At 46.0% G+C, this 17,291-nt stretch overlaps 1 protein-coding gene across 1 annotated transcript; it reads right to left on the bottom strand.

Moving 5' to 3' along the window:
• Positions 1-2,046: 2,046 nt before the first annotated feature.
• Positions 2,047-7,102, bottom strand: FABP1 (fatty acid binding protein 1). The gene is given in 4 exon segments (NM_001131545.1): positions 2,047-2,167; positions 3,539-3,631; positions 5,221-5,393; positions 6,993-7,102. Coding segments are annotated over 4 exon segments (384 nt in total). The 5' UTR covers positions 7,060-7,102; the 3' UTR covers positions 2,047-2,116.
• Between the last annotated feature and the right edge of the window lie 10,189 nt (positions 7,103-17,291).

The raw sequence follows: 17,291 nt of genomic DNA, 5'->3' as shown, positions 1-17,291 counted from the left end.
CTGGAGTTTACTTTTGTAAATGGCATATCACAGTGTGCTGTTGTTTTCTTGCTCCCTGTAACTCCCGACTCTGACTTCTTACTGAAGTTATATCATTCTCTAAAGGCAGACTGAAACTCTTTCCTTCAGTCTGCCTTAGTTCTCCAAATAATGCATCTGTTTCTTCCCCAAGGCTGAGAAGAAGACTCAGGTGAGAGAAGGAGAACAAATGTATGGAGAAAATAATAGTGCGAGGCAGGAGGAACTGCATTGCAAAAACTGGTCCAGATAAAATGGCAGAGAGAGGGAGAGAGTATTTTCAGCTGAGCAGTTTGGGAAGACATCTCACAGCAGGTGGTGCTTGAATTGTGAGGGGAGTGGAAGGTTGTTTAGTTTGATTAGAATGTATATTACAGGCTAAAAGAGGTTGGATAGGCTATGATTACAGAGGTCAGCATCCTTACAGTTCACAGGCCAAATCTGGCTGCCTCCTGTTTCTATACAAGGTACAAACTAATAATAGTTTCCACATGTTTAAATGGTGGAACAAATTAAAAGAAGAGTAATAGTTTATGATGTACAAGTTATATGAAATTCAAATTTCAGTGCTGATAGAGTTTTGTTGGAACACAGCCACACCATTTGGCTGCTTTTGCACTGCAATGGCAGAAATAAGTATTTGTGACAGAGACCAAATGGCCCACAGAGCTGAGAAAATGTATTCTCTGGATCTTTACAGAAAGAGTTTGCTGACCCATGATATAGGGGCTTGGATGCCAGGTTTAGGAGTGTGACTGTTACGTGCTGGACAATGAGGTAGGATGCATTATGGTTGGTGGCCTGTTTAAGGAGGAGGATGCTGTGGTGGGCTGGAGAGTTGCAGGTGAGAGTGGGGCAGGGAGGGGCTACAGGTGGCCTGGGAAACAATCCAAGTAACAAGTAATAGTTTCAACTCTAGAAGTGGGAAGAGAAGAGGGGGAATGTGAACGATTCAGTCATTCATCAAGGCTTACAGTTCTGGGTGCCGAAAGGTCTTACGAAGGTAGAAATGGCAGCTCTGAGGGGTATGAGTACTGTTATTAATTTGCTAGGACTGCCATTGTACCACAACCTGGGAGGCTTAAACAACAGAAACGTATTATCTCACAATTCTGGAGGCCATTAACCTAAGATCAAGGTGACGGCAGGGCCATGCCCCCTCTGGAGGAGTTAGGGAAGGATCTGGTCCAAGACTCTCTCTCAGCTTCGAACAGTTCCTTGACTTGTGGCAGCATAGCTCTAGTCTTCACATGGACATGTCTCTGTCCATGTGCATGTCTCTGTGTCCAAGTTTCCCCCTTTTATAAGGACGCCAGACATAGTGGATTAGGGGCCCACCCTACTTCAGTATGACATCGTAATTAATTACATTTGCAATGACCTTATTTCCAAATGAGGTCACATTCCAAGATACTGGGGGCTAGGACTTCAACATATAAATTTTGGGGGAATGCAATTCAACCCCTAACAGTTCGGCATAAAATAGTGTTGAAGGGACTCCTCCCCTTCCCCTACCTTCTGCCCCTGCCCATAGCATGGAGGGAACTTCCACTGAGCCTCCTCTGTCCACTTCTGGCGCCTCTCACTAAGCCCTTTGCTCAGCCTCCCACAGGAGGAAAAGTTTATTGGGCGGGTCAGTGTCGACCTTCCTGCACCTGTCTGCTGGTGGGCTTGTACTGTGGCTGTGCTTGTGGGTATAGCTCTCCTTTTCTGCCCAGTCTTCGTGCTCCCTGTCCCCACAGAGAGCACCCTCAAGGCCAGCCCACTGCACATCCTCTGGCTCCAGCTACTTGCCCGTGTGCCTGACTGGGAAAGGGCATTCCAGGGCCTTCCTGCAGATCTAGCCACACCTGGCTTTCCTGGCAGAACGCCTGAGTGTACAGCATGGGTTTTGTTTTCAGGGAATTACTCTTCGGATTTGACCTGGTAGTGTGGATCATGTGGATTATCAACATTTACGAAAATATATTTACGAGAATATGGTGAGCAATAGCACCATCAATGAAAAGGCACTGAGAAGAAAAGACATTTTTTTAAAACAAAGTTCACTTTATTACATTAATTTTACACACTAAAATAATATGAAATGCAGACTTGTTTAAATTCTCTTGCTGATTCTCTTGAAGACAATGTCGCCCAATGTCATGGTCTGAAAGCCAGAAAAGAAATTATGAAGTGTTCATCTGATGTTGTATTGTAAAAAACAAAATTAAGCTTAAAAAACGGCACCAAATATGTTGGCATATGAAACAATTCAAAAATTCATCTGGTTTCCTGTAGGACCGGAGGAAAGGTTGGCAATGTTTTCCAAAATCCTATGCCAAGTCTTTGTCACTTCTCCTCCTCACCTGGAAAGTCCTCCTGCCTTTGACTGAATTCTTTTCTACATCAATGTCTGTTATAGCAAGACCATCCAAACCAGCCCAATCCAATTTCTCAAAGTTTCATTGAGTACCTACTATGCACCAAATACATGTTGAGCACCAAGGATACATGTACATGGACACAACTAGGCATACAGCCTGGAAGGCAGTGGGTAGTGCATAATTGTCCTCCTAGAGCTGTGAAGCGTATAAAAACAGTGGATGCATCAGCTTTTGAGTTTTTAAGGATGTTCCCTCCACCCCTGCCAGTTCTCTTGAATGAGACTGCTGGAATGACATACCATGTCATCAAGGTGAAAAGGAGCCCCTCAGCTTCAGCAGCAATGCAATGGTTGCTGCTTGATGGGTTTGAGCCCTGGATTTACCATTTATTAGCCGATGACTTGGACAGGTCAACCTGTCTGTTGAATCCCTCATCCAGCCTCCCTCGAAGGAGACAGGAGGATTAGGTGAGATGGAACCTATCAAAGGGCATTGGCCAGGATTTACTGCAGGACAGCTCATCTCCTGCTCACCTGCTCTCCTGGGAATGTGCTGGGGTGGAGGTGGAAACTGCACATTGGGTGGTTGATGCTCACACTCTCTCTAGTTTAAGAATTTTTCCATTTGAACAGAGTGATGACAGTGCCCTGAGGCAGTGTTCTGTTGTCTGTGACTCCCTAAAGCATATTCTGGGGGCAAAGAAGAGTCAGGGGGACATACCTGCAGGAAAAACACTGCACCATTCACCCCCAAATAGGGTATAGGATGTGGTTGGCAGCCAGGCACCAAGGCTGACTGCATAACTGGACTGTGCCAGGCTTGTAAGCTGCCATAATATGACCATGAATGGGATTCTCTTTATAAACGCTAAATGGGCAAAGGCATTTATGAAGCACCCTGGGCATGCAGGGCAGGTGGAGGCCTCTGTGGCTGGTTGGTTAGTGCCGAGCAGAAAGGATTAGTGATAATGTGTGTAAACTGCCTGGGACATTATGGATCCTCAGTAAGTGCTGGTAGATACTGACCACAGGAAAGAAGTTTGGGGGTTGGAGGGTGGAAGGGTGGCATTAGGGTAAGTGAGCTGCTCCCCATGCATCACCTCCCCTCTCCCCTCAAGCACTGGGAGCCACATGCTCAGAGCACCACCAACTTACACTGGTGATTATGTCGCCGTTGAGTTCGGTCACAGACTTGATGTTTTTGAAAGTTGTCACCAGTTTATTGTCACCTTCCAAATGAACCACTGTCTGCAGGGAACAGAGAGGTGGCCTGTGAGGAAGGGGTGATGGGGGGCAAGAGCCTTGCTAATGAAGTTGCTTCTTCTGCACAGGTCTCAGCTCATAACAACCAAAATGCTCTGGTTCCTATGATCCCAAGCCTCCAGTTCTCTGGCTCCAAATAGAAGTGAGGTGCATTTAAGAACTAAATAAAATGCCAGGAGTTCTTTTATCAGAACTTTAATTTATGGCATGTGATCTAGAAATGAGCATGGAACACCTAAGTGGCCCCAAATACAAGTGCTAAAATCAAATCAAGTAAAATCTCAATTCTCCCAAGCTAACGGAGGGAGGTAGTGGCAAAATTCAAATATTGACCAGTAGAGAATACATATTTTGCTTTGGTATGTATTCTTCTTTTTTTTTTTTTTTTAAATTGAGATGAGGTCTTGCTATGTTGCCCAGGCTGGTCTTGAACTCCTAGGCTCAAGCAGTCCTTCCACTTCAGCCTCCCAAAGTGCTGGGATTGTAGGCATGAGTCACCCGCCCAACCAGGTATGTATTATTCTTCCCAGAGCGTTAACTTTTCCTGTTGTGGCCTCCTTGCAAGCCCTTATACATCCTGGAAGAGATGACAGGAACCCAGCAGGGAGCCGAAGACCCTGGGCAACATTAAACATTTTGCCTCCAAAAAGAAAATTTGGAAAAGGCCCATAGTTAAATCCCTTGACCACGAGCACATCAAGAATATTTTCCTCCTAAAATCATCCTGACCTATAATGTTCTAATTGGAGAGGCAGAAATAAAGAGTGACCAGAAGAGATAAAAAGACAAATACGTCCAGCCCAATGAACAGAGCTGTCCGCGGGGAGGAGAGAAGAGGGCTACTAGAGCATGGAGTGTTTCAGAGGGAGGAGGAGATGGGCACCCCCATTGCCAGGATCCCCCTGCCACCATCTGCCAACCACTCACACAGCCCACACCCCAGCTGTCATTGCACACCTTGAGTTGTGCCCAGCAGAAGTGATGCTGCCCTGCCCACTGCCTTCAGTCTAGGGAGGTTGACTGTTCTTATTTTACAGATGGGGTGGCTGAAGCCAGAGACTTCATGACCACCCCTGAAGGCGGGGTCTGAGCACCTGTCTGGGGCCCTGGTATTCTGGTATTGCCAGCACCTCCTTCAAGAAGTCTCTCCCTATCACCACCAGCTCTAGGTTCAGTGAAGGTCAGTTGACTTTGGGCTCAGTTAAGGGTTTTTCACAAACTCCCACTTGCCCCACTCCTGGGCCCTGCTTAGAAGACTCTTAGTGCTAGGAGCACTAGGCCTGGGAGAACCTGAGACTTAGAATCCTGCTGTATGCCTGGTTCCCCCATATCCTCCATATGGGAGAGCTCAGACTTTAGGGGCTGGAACACCCCCCAGACAGTCCCTGGGAAGAGGAGAGCAGCTTCCCTATAAGATTCTTCCCTAAGAGCTGCCTTTGTCTCTCTGCTTCTCCCACATGGGAGGTGGGTTCAGAGACGGTATCTGTGGGTGGAATTGTGAGGTTTGAGCCTTGAGGAATGAGGTCCCAGGGCCAGGTTCCAAGGAAAGTTCAGCAGAAGGAATGTCCTCCTACCTTGACTTTCTCCCCTGTCATTGTCTCCAGCTCACATTCCTCCCCCACGGTGAATTCGTTTTGGATCACTTTGGACCCAGTGGTGATGGTGAACTTGAAGTGCTTCCCATTCTGCACGATTTCCGACACCCCCTTGATATCCTTCCCCTTCTGGATGAGCTCTTCCGGCAGACCTGGTGGAAACCGTCTGAGGTTTAGATATGGGCAGAGGTGGGAGTTTCACGACCGTGGTAGGTAGGTGAGAGAAACGACATGACATGGAGGGACAGAGAAGGGCACTGTGTCTCCCAAGGGGCCACAGAAACTCACTGGGGGCTTGTGAGCAGCGTGGGCTGTGGCCTCAGGAAGGAAGGGACAGTGACCTCGCCTAGCCTGCTGCTATCTTGCCAGTCAATTTATAAAAAGGACACTCTTCTGGCCTGAAGAACCGTTCCTCTTGTAAGCACCCTGGTTCTTGCTCACTCTCCTTCCTCATTCCCTCCTCCTTTGATGACTTTGCTCTTGGAGTGTGAGCATTTCATTCCCCATACCCCTGGTGACCAGACAGTTGATCTTCCAAGCTAGGTCCCTCCTGCAGGTGAAAGGGGAGCTATTGATAATCATGCCAGGCCAACACACACAAAGCGGTGCTGTGCCAGGCAAGCCTGTGTCCACCTCTGCAGTCAAGGCTCTGGAGGAAGACATACCAGCAATCCCTTGCCCTGGGATAGAGCTTTACCAATTTCGGAACTTGTCTATGCTGTTATACAAATTGAGGTTCACAAAAATTATGTGGGTGGACAGTGAGCACAGAGGGTCCTGTTGCACGAGGGAGAGATGCGAGACACAGAGGTGGTATGACTTGCCTGCAGAAGATCCTTCTCTGGCAGCGCTGAAGGTCCTTCTCTCCCTGCCTCTGCTGTCTTCAGCACCCTTCTCATTCTTGGCACCCTCCCTTGCCATGCTACACCCTTTGCTTGTAGGGCTCCCTCTGCCTGGAGCATGATCCCTGCCCCCAGTTCCCTAGACACCTGTCTTCCAAGGCTCAGCCTGAGCCTTCTCTTTACCTCCACTGAGCCATCCCCCCATGCTCTCTGTGAGCCACATCCTCCTGTACATGACCCTAGGAGGCACAGGGGTTAAAGCAGGGTCTCTGAGAACCAGTGCCTGCTTCCAATCCTAACTTAAACACTTCCTACTTGCATGACCTTGCTTGTGATTACTAAACCTTTCTGGGCTTCAGTTGCAACTGTAAATTGGGAAAACAATGGTACCCAGCTTAGTTTTTTGGCAAGGAATAGATGGGGTACTGCATATCCCATGGTCAGCACAGTCACCTGGCACAGTCAGCGCTCCATACACCTTAGGGAATGCCTTATTACCTTTATTTCTTCTCTTCTCTTCCCTGATAAGAAAATGCCTTATTACCTTTATCATCTGTCTCTCTGATATCTATGCAGCACAATGCTCAGTGTGTGGTTGGCCTTGAATCACTCTTTGTTTGAAGAATGAATAAATGCAGGAAGAGGATCACACAACGAAGTGCCAATGACATGGCCATCAATCCAGACCACACCCTAGTTCAGTGCTCTTTCCACTTGCCTATGGGGTGGCCTTGTGCGGTGAGGACTTGCTGCAAATAACTCCAGAAGTCAGTAAAATGCCCCCTAGTTTGTGTATATAGCCTCAATCTCTCCCCCCATCTCAACATTCGGACCCTAAATAGCCACTGCTGGTAGAGCCAGACCCTCATCGATGTGACCCACAGCTTTGCCTTTCAGTCCAGCACTCACCGATTGCCTTCATGAAGGCTTCAAAGTTTTCCTGGCTCTGCAGTTGGTACTTGCCGGAGAAACTCATGGTGGCGATAGAGCTCCCTCTTCACGACTGACTTGCGGCTCTGCCGACCAGACTGTCCACTGTAGGCTGTTTTATAGGGGGCTCTCTTCCCCTCGAATAGCGGCCAGAGGTCAGCAGCTGTTGATTCCTTTATGGCCAGGTTCAAACATTAACTCCTGAGAGCAATGGTCAATGATAAAGAACAGGATGGGCACAGCAAAGGTTTGCTGTAATTCAGCAAACATTAATGAATATCAGTCAAGCAGGAAGCCTTATGGCCCTGCAGCCTTTAAGTGACTCTCCACACTCCATGAAATGTGTGTATATGCATGTATGTGTATATATGCACACACGTGTATATATATAGATGTGTGCATATGTGTTCATCGGTGTTTATATATACATATATGTATTATGTACATAAAGATGTGTGAATGTGCATATATGTAATGCATATATACACATTATATGCATAAGTGTTTATATATGTCTGTACACATATACACACAAGTGTGTGGGTGCATGTGTACACACACAGAAAAATACCAGAGAATTCCTTTGAACTCAAAACCTCACCTTACTTACATAACCTTATGATCTCTTCTCACCCCCATTATTACACAAACTTAATTTTTAGGTTGTTATCAGCTGCTAGTGCTATTCTGTATTCTGGGAATTCCTCCTTGATGATTATAGGCTCCTCCACAGGCCTTTTGAGGTGTTAAAGCAGTCCATGCTAAATGGCAGGTGTAAAACATTGAGACACATTTTATTAGGCAGAGACAAGGCAGGAGAAAGTGGCACCTGCTGACTTGCTCCAGCCCCGCTGAGAAGACAGGACAAGGGATCTGGGGGGTTATGTGTAGGAAACTGGTCTTGTAGGGTTATGTGTACAGCACTGGCCTTGGGGAGATGGCCCAGCAGGGCTTCCAGTGGCGTTGGGATGTGCCAGTTTGTTGTGAAGCACAGAGAGGTGTGGTGCCCAATGGGTGCACATGTCCCAGTTCCTGCCTCTGAGGCGGCTCTTTACAAGCACCCCCTCACCCCCAGATTCTCTCCCTTCTTTGTCTGGACTTTGGAGTCAACCTTTTCACCCGCAGCCTCCAGCCTTCGTCCTCTGGGCCTCCTCTACTCTGTGGTTAGACAGATCATCCTGAAGCATAGGCTGAGTCGCACCACTGCTCCAGGCATGAGCCTCGGTGGTTCCCATCACTTCAGAGGCCACAGGTCCTGGATGGCCTGGTGTCACGTGACGGGTCATGATGGCCACCCCCAATAACACTTCCATTTCCCTATCATGAGTTCTAATTTTAGGCTTGGAAAATGACTCCCATTGCCTAAACTTCTAGCAGGGCTGCCAGCCCTCAAAAGGCAACTCCAGTCTACCTTTCCATCCTTTTTCCTTCCTTCTCCTCAAGCCACAGTTCCAGCCACAGGGCCAAGTGGACACATCAGGGGCATCCATGCCACTCTCTCTGCCCTCCGTGGTCTCCAACATTTGGACATGTTGATCCAGCAAAGCACTTCAGAAGTTCTCTCCTCCACCCACAGTCCCAGTGCCAGGGTCCTTCTATGGCATCCCTGACAGGTGGTGTTAAGGTGTACCCTGCCACAGGGAGGTCCTCACCTTTGGAGCAGTGTGGGCAGAGAACACTCACTAATGGAGTGTCCTGCCATGCAGATTCTGGCACCAGCAGACCGTTCCCTCCAGCACAGAGGGGTGCTCTGGCCCTCCCTGCTTGGCCCTCCTCTGACAGTGTCTAGGACACAAGGTGCCTCCCAGGCCACAATTGGGGCTGTCCCTGCAGCAAGCGAAGTGGGCCTGCGTGCTGAGAACTTATGGCTTTTTATAATCACCACAACTACCTGAGCAGCGGGCAGCAAGGAGCAAGGTGGCTCAAAGAAGGATGGGCACACCCACAGTCCTTCTCTCATCTTGCTCTGAGCTTTGATTACACATCTTTTAACATGTCTCATTGTACTAAAGGGGTCCATATTAGACCCTGGTCTCCAGATGAGATGATGATTTTTCATTTTTGTATATGTAAGGAAGTAAAAAATCCATTATCTTAAGAACTGGCATGAGAATTCCTCATGTGTGTTTGTGTGTGTGTGTGTGTGTGTGTGTATAAATGACTGGATTAGCTGCCTGGGAGATAGAGTGTGTGAGACCCCAGACCTCAGACCCGTCGTGTGTCAGCGAGAGCCAAGCTGGTGAAGAGAAGGGCAGCTCCCTCACGCAGGAGACCAGGAGAGGCTGGGTGTGTCTTCCTGTCCCTCCCGCAGACTGCAGAAAGAAGAGAGAGGAATGTGGCAGGCAGGCAGGAGAGGGGCCACCCATGGGGTGATGGGTCACTGAGATACCCCCAGTGACCACAAGGCAAGAAGAGCTCCAGGATGGCATTGGCTTTGAAGCTGCTCATTTGCTGCAGTGAATCCCCATCCATCTTTCTTTAATTTCCACCCCAACTATTTCAAAAGCTTCAGCAAAATATAGTGCCTGAATCAATATGTGAGCAAGTGGAAAATGATGCAAGGCTGAGCTTTATTTCTGGATGGATGTGATGGGGCTGAGATGGCACACGCAGAAGCAGTACCAGGAAGTGGAGTGTCTGTGGGGCTGCATTCCCTACAGCGTTCCCCAGGTCCCTAGAAATCCTAGGAAGGGCTTTGGAGGAATTCAAGCTCATTTTATTTAGATCTCATCTGGGTTACATGTGACACCTAAAGCCTGCGCCAATAGCTGGCAAATGTCTGTCTAATGACCATGTGAAGGTTCAGCCAGGGCTAAATTCAGCTCTATACCTGAGACTCTATTCACTACCTACCTAAAGAGCTCTTCTAGCATTTGTCAAGGAAGGAATACATAAACACTTGCTTAGATGGGGAGCTTAGGAGCTTTGCGGCCTAAAATCAATGAAATAATCACCAAGGAAAATGACCGTGATAGAGCCATTACCATGCCCAACTCCCATCACACTCATCAGTTGCTTCATTTGGGAGAATCTGCTGCAAGTGCCCATGTTCTCTCATGCCCCCAGCTGCCTGCCTGACATCCCGCTCAGATAAAGGGATGTCTGGCTTATACATTCCACAACTAGGCCCTCTCCCCTTGATCGCAAATGTCAAGTATCATGCCCCACACTGCTGCTTTCTGGGATCTATGGAGGGGAGTGGGAAGGAGCGTCATGAAAGCTTCTCCATAGAGCAAGTCAGCACCAACCCCAGAGGCCTCAGGGGAAGTAGGGACCAGGTGCACCTTTCCTGGTGTCTGAGGAACAGCAGGACCCGTGAGCTGTCTCCTTGTGGACCACTCTGCCTCACCCTGTACTTCCTGCCTACGCTGTCCAGGCAACACTTGCAGACTCAGAACAGCATTGGGAATGCAGCTGACCCAGAGGTTGGTCAAGGGCCTGGCACAACCAGTGAAGCCTTGACAGTTTCCCTGGCAGACGGGCAGCCTGACAAGTAAATCAAGCTGATCAATGCCGGGGCAGGACTCCCCCTCTCCCCCAGGTCTGAGATATGGCCATTCTTAGGCAACCCCCAATGACTTCCCTTTGTCTTTTTTTTTTTTTTTTTGGTGAATCTTGAGGGCACAGAGATTAGTAGCCATTTCAAAAATTAATACTCATGAGTTTTCCATAAAGTTAGGAGAGGTTAATGACATCTTCCACCCACTAGCTGAGCAAACACAAGAAGAGATAAGCTTAATTGCAATGACAAAGTTCAAGTGGCTTTCAGGAAAGAAAAAAAGAGACTCCCATTCTGTGGGCACAGCTTTGGAGTGTCCAAAGATTCTGGCCCCGCTCACTCCACACTAGACATCCCCTCTTCTCACATCCCTATTCAGATGGGTAGCATGCAGGTGTGGGAAAGGAGGGGAGTCACCTCTTGGTGGCCAGGATATGACAGGTGTTCATTTTAGAACAAGCACCTTTGACCTCAGTGCCTGCAATGCCAGCCTGCCCATTTCCTGGGTGTTTTGAACATAGGAGGTGGCCCGAGGAGCCCATAATTCTGCTACAGGCAGGGCTGCAGAGGGAAAGGACTTGGGTTTGGGCCCAGATCTTCTTTATACCTGATGTGGAGCCTTGGTGAGCCTCTACTTGCTTATTTGTTAAATGGTCATAACATTTTTTGCCTTGTGAAATAATTGTGTAAACTAATCACAACCACAGTGAGATACTATCGCACACCAGTCAGAATGGCTACTATTAAAAGTCAAAAAATAACATGCTGGCGAGGTTGCAGAGAAAAGGAACACTTGCAGACTACTGGTGAGAGTGTGAATTAATTCAGCCATTGTGGAAAGCAGTGTGGTGATTCCTCAAAGAACTTAAAACAGAATTACCATTTGACCCAGCAATCCCACTACTGGGTATATACCCAAAGGAATATAAATTGTTCTCCCATAAGGATGCATGCATGAGTATGTTCATTGCAGCACTCTTCACAATAGCAAAGGCATGGAATCAACCTAATGCCCACCAACATTAGGCTGAATAAAGAAAGCGTGGTATAGATACACCATGGAATACTATGCAGCCATAAAAAAGAATGAGATCATGTCCTTTGCAGCAACGTGGATGGAGCTAGAGGCCATTATCGTAAGCAAACGAACACAGGAACAGAAAATTAAATACTGTGTGTTCTCACTTATAAGTGGGAGCTAAACAATGAGAACACATGGATACTAGTAGGGGAACAACAGACACTGGGGTGTAGTTGAGGGTGAGGGTGAGAAGAGGGAGAGGATCAGAAAAAATACCTATTGGGTCCTATGCTTACTACCTGGGTGATGAAATTATCTGTACACCAAACCCCTGTTACATGCATTTTACCTAAATAACAAACCTGCACATGTACCCCTGCATCTAAAATAGAAGTTAAAATTTTTTTTAAAAAACTTTAAGTGGTCATTGTAAAAATAAAAAAATTTAAAAAGAATTGTGTAAACTGTCAAGTCCTTCAGAAATGCAACACTCATATGACAGGGGATCAGAACACTTTGCATTTGCATCTGTCAGATGTCCCAGAGGTATGACCAGCGAGGACCAATTTTTCCATCTCCTGGCTGGGGGACGAGCTTCCTTCCCATCTCTCTGGGCCAGTGGGTAGTGCCTCCATTCCCCGGTTTCCTGATGGTACAGCTGTGTCTTGTGCAGTGCCAAGGCTTCATCTCCTTCTCCAGATGGCAACAAAACCCAAGCTCCTGGCCATCTGAGCAATTTTCAATTCTGGCAACCACCTCAGGTGCCCCAGACTCAGCTCACTGCTTACTGCTCTGACTTTTAGCTCCTTCTGTGTTCCTAGCATCTGGGGTTTTCCTTTTTTCTTGTGACCTCAGCTGAAAAATTATTATGCTTCAACCTGGACACTCTAGCCATGCTGCGGGAAGAGTCTGCATCAGCTTCATTGGCCATGTCATTGGTCCTGAAAGTCTTGTGTTTTTACTACGTGCTGTTTTCAGTCCTTTTGGTAGAATTTCAGGATGTGCAAACTGCAACAAAAAACTATTTAAGGATATTTCTAAGACTTATTTTATATACACCAATTTTGTTTCTTCAATCATGGTAAGTTCTTTAAAGAATTCCCCTGTAACAGCTGTACAGTATTTAGAATGAGACCTGCTCTAATGAACCATTCAATATCGTAAGCATTTTTAGAGGCTTCCCTGCTAAAAGAACCCATGGGGAGGAGCAAAAATAAAAATATGCTGAACAAAAATTGTGGGTGGCGGTTTGCACTGTCAAATGAATTATACTACACAGAAAAGTGTATTGAATGAACAGTCTTTTCCTTTACATGATAACTTGTTAGGAATGTCCTTGTTGTATGACATGAGGCCTTCCCATGATTTACCTTAGGACTCCCACCAAGCTCTCCTTTACATGGTAGAGGGTAGAGCCCGTGGATGGCGTGGCAGGCAGTGGCAATCATGTGTCAGCTGATGTAATCAAGACAGAACCCAAAACTTACCCGCAAGCCTGGTTCATTAGGTTCCTATTTTGGCTGTAAGAGCTAATACTGTTTATTTGTCCCATGTCTCTTGTCCCTGAGGGTTAAATGTCCAGTTGGCGGTTTAATGTCAGCCTGACACTTTAAAGAGAAATATCTCCCAAGCAATCCTGGACCCATTTATCACCCCTGTCCTGCAACCCTGCATCCTCTCTGCTTTAAAGCCATGGGTAATCAACCCTTCAGAGCCACGGCGTAATCAACCCTTCAGAGCCACGGCGGCATTGTCCTGGCCTCCTTCAAAACTCAGAGCTTTGGTTCCTCTCCATGAAGCCTTCCTGAGGTCTCTGCCTTCTCTGCACCCCTAGACCAACATCCCCAAAGCAATTTCTATTCTATTCTAATACACTAATAATGATAACAGCTTTCATTAATTTAATACTCAGTGCTTTCTCTGTACTATCTCATTGAATTCTCAAAATAATACTGTAAGACAAGCAATATGTTCCCATTTTTCAGTTGAGAAAACTAAGATATAAAGAGGTCCATAACTGCCTTCATTTGCCCAAATTGGAAGTTGCCAAGTAGAAACACAAATCTAGCCTGCTGGACTCCAAAGCTTGTGTTTTTGACTTTTATTATTTCCATATTATAATTTTTAAAGATATAGCTTGTCTTCTCTCCTAAAAATTCTTCTAAACTGGAGCTTAGCACTACACTTTTCATGGAGTATATGACTAGAAAATGTTGACAGGACAATAGTCTAGCCACCAGTGACTTCTTGAGTCATTCATTGATGGCTTACTCTTGGTTCAGAAATGTCTTGTTATTCCAGAACAAAGAGCCTGACAGTCCATGTGCATGAAGAGAGATCTCAAGAAATTAAGGATCCTGGGGTGGCTGCTGGACTCTTGTGTTTATCAGAGGTTCAGTGTAAAGCATATATACTGAATCCCAATTCTTCAAAGCAAGGATTTACAGTTCTTCCAATACTGTATTTACTGGAATACCCCATCTGGGTCATGCTGTAATTATATATCTTGTGTTTCATCATAATCACAAGCATCATCCTATTCCCTCCCCTTGGGTTTCCTTCTTCCACTTCAGATCCTGCTGAAGCCACAAGACATCAGACGACTTATCCACTGCTTAATTATTCACTCATCAAGCATCCTCTGACCTATTATGTGAGATTTGTGCTGGGCTAACATTTTGAATGTATGAAAAACTTGCTATCTAGTAGGAAACATAAAGGGAGTTAAAGCTGCCTTTTGAATAGGATGAAGTTTGAATAAAACTTCAAAATCTAGAGAATGTTTGAATTAAGAGCAAGAAGAAATTTTCTGGTCAGGGAAGAAGTCAAGATGCTTTCAAGAAGAAAGAGCGAAGCATGCAAAAGCATAAAAAATGCTGCAGAAGCAAGGCCTTGATTCAGGATAGGATAGAGAGGAACATGGGAGAGTCTGAGTGGGGAGATGGATGTGGGAGCTGGAGAGGGAACCACACTAGCTAGTGAGAGGGAGGTGGACTGGACCATGCTTTCCCAGAGTGGGCATATATCAGCACTTGAGATGGTTTTAGATGGTACATGGATGAATATTTTTAATATTAATAATTAAGCATTTAGTCCAATATGTATTAGAAAAATATAGACCAACTTATGATCTCATGGATATTATTGCTTAGAATAAGGTCAAGCATTTTTAGGGAATCACTGAGAGAAAAATAGTGCATAAAATAGTACAAGAGCATGTCAGAGTCCAATATGGAAGACAGATATTAACCTAGGCATTTCAAATGAGGGAATTTAATACATGAGATTGGTTACCAAGAGTGGAAAGACCTGGGAGAGCAGAGAAAGAAGGATTCAAAGCTGCTAATGCCTGGCCTGGAACCCAAGTATCTACAACTGCTTCTACAGTGCCTTCAGTTCTGGATTCAATAAAGTGGTGTCACCTCCACCAGGGTTTGAACCGTGAAAAAGGTGCTTCCTCTGCTCGGGCTGCTGGGAGCTAGACCCACTGCATGGCTGCAGCCACAATAGCAACCACTAGAATTTCCAGCAAAGCTGCAGAAGGAAGATTGTCTCTTACTTCTGACTTCTAATTCCCACTGAGCAGGTGATTGACATATTCTAGTCCTAGCAGAGACACAGCTAGCAAGGAAGTCTGGAAAATATAATGTGTAGACACCATGATCCCCAAATACAGAATAGAGTGATGAAGTGAGGGTTAGGAGCTGAGACATATAGGTAAACAACTGGCACAAGGACATACAAAGATAAGACAAAAACTAAAATAGTGAATCTGATGTGCTAGTGACAAAATTTTGGATTTGCTGCGGTAGGTAATGAAAAGTCAGCAAAAGTTCTCAAGCAGAAGAGTGACATGGTCAGATCTGTGATTTTTGAAGATTACTTCCAAGGCAGCAGGAAAGATGGGATGGGGGGAGACCTGGAGGTACAGAAATGGGTTAGAAAACTCTGGCAAAAGTTATGGCAAGAGAGGATGTGGACCTGAATTTGGGAGTAGGCAGGAGGGTATGAATTGGAGGGACATTCTGTAACTGTAACAGAGAACATTTGGGGGTCCATCATAGGTGGGCTTGAGGGAAGAGGAGAAGCTGAAGACACCCCTGGAAGCCCAGCTTGGGTGACCATGGGGATGTTAATGGCACCCACTAAGGAGAGCGATGTAGGGAGAAAAGTCATCCTTGCCCCTCCTTTTGCCCCCTTCTCCTAGCTGGAAGCATTTCTCTTCACTCTGAACTGTCCTGCTCTAGATCACTGGGCCTCTTATTTTTTAGACCACTGTATCTTACAACCTCACCTAGGTTATGCCTTCCTTTCCTCTGGACACTAAGGTGCTCGGTGGCAGGGTACAGGGATTCATTTTGTCTCCCCTACTGGTCTTTCCTGGTCCTTGGCGCAGACAGGCTCAATACATGTCTGGTGAATGAAGCAATGGCTGTAATATTGGGACAATGGCCATTTGTGTGTTTGCACACTACGCCTCCCCCTCTCCTCCAGTTCCAGTAGATTGTCTGTCCATTGCCAGGTGTCCTTAAAATTCTGAGAGCAAAACCCAACATCTGTGTTGATAGCTCAACAGAAATAGCTAAAGCCAGATGAAAGTTGTTTAGCAGAATTCATTCAGGCTGCTGATCCCTGCACCAGGCTCCCCTTAACCAATGGGATTCCCTGGTTTCTGAAGCTCAGGACAAAATATACACAGTATGGGCTCAGTAAAAATTTATTAAGCTACAGTGAATCAGTCTCTGCTTGAAAATGTAGCATCTTCTCATTTAAACAATTACTTTAAGGGTCTGTGACCTGGAATAACCAAGAAGTTTGAATTTATTTGGATTCATGAAGAAATAGGTTGGGGGGCAGATAACCAAAATATCTATCATGTTTTTTCATTTGTTTGTTTTTTAGAGATGGGGTCTTGCTCTGTTACCCAGGCTGGCTGGTAGCAGTTTTGATTACAGATCAATTACCTAGATTATAGACCATCTGTGATGTGAATGGCTACCGTGTAGCCATTACCAAGGATGAATGAGTTCTGTTGGTAATGACTTGGAAATATTTTCCAAAAATGCACAGTTAAGGTAACAAAAGGTAGTTACAGAAAAATACGTAGAATGATTTTACTTCAATTAAAAACCCAGTAACCAAAATTACATATGCCATACACCCATACACATCCACAAAGTCTGGAAGGGCACATCCCAGACTGTGAATAGTGGTTACCTCTGAAGAGAGCAGTGGGAAGGGAAGGGGAATATAAAGGTACTTTTTACTTGTTTTATTTGATTTTTTCACAATATCTTCACATATTTCTTATATGATTACTTTTTTTTTTTTAATGAGGCAGTCATTGCTTTGTGAGAAATATTCAGTCCACTCTCTCCCTCTCCCTGAGAAGGATGAGTGCTAGTTCCCAACTGTAGAGATGAGAAAAGCCGCTGCCCAGTCTCCTTCCAGACCTGGACCACAGTCGCTTGTCTCCCTAGGACTCAGAGGTGCACTGCTGTAGAGGCACCGCATTCCTCCAGCCGGCCCTTGGCTGTTACAGCCACACACACAGCTAATACTTGCTGAATGCTCACTGCTATTAGGCACACTATATTAATTTTCCCATTTACAGTACATTATAATTCATTTTAGAGATGAGCACTCTGGGGCACAGAGAAGTAAGGGAACTTAGCCAAGTTCTCTCAGGGCAGAAACAGAAGAGCCAGGATTCAAACCCAAAGAGTCCAGCTCCAGAGCATGAACCCATCCCTACCAG

Source organism: Pongo abelii, chromosome 12 (genome assembly GCF_028885655.2).
Source record: "Pongo abelii isolate AG06213 chromosome 12, NHGRI_mPonAbe1-v2.0_pri, whole genome shotgun sequence".
In the NCBI taxonomy this organism is placed as follows: Eukaryota; Metazoa; Chordata; class Mammalia; order Primates; family Hominidae; genus Pongo; species Pongo abelii.
Note: the sequence above shows the minus strand (reverse complement) of the source record. Positions and strands in the feature narration are given on the sequence as shown.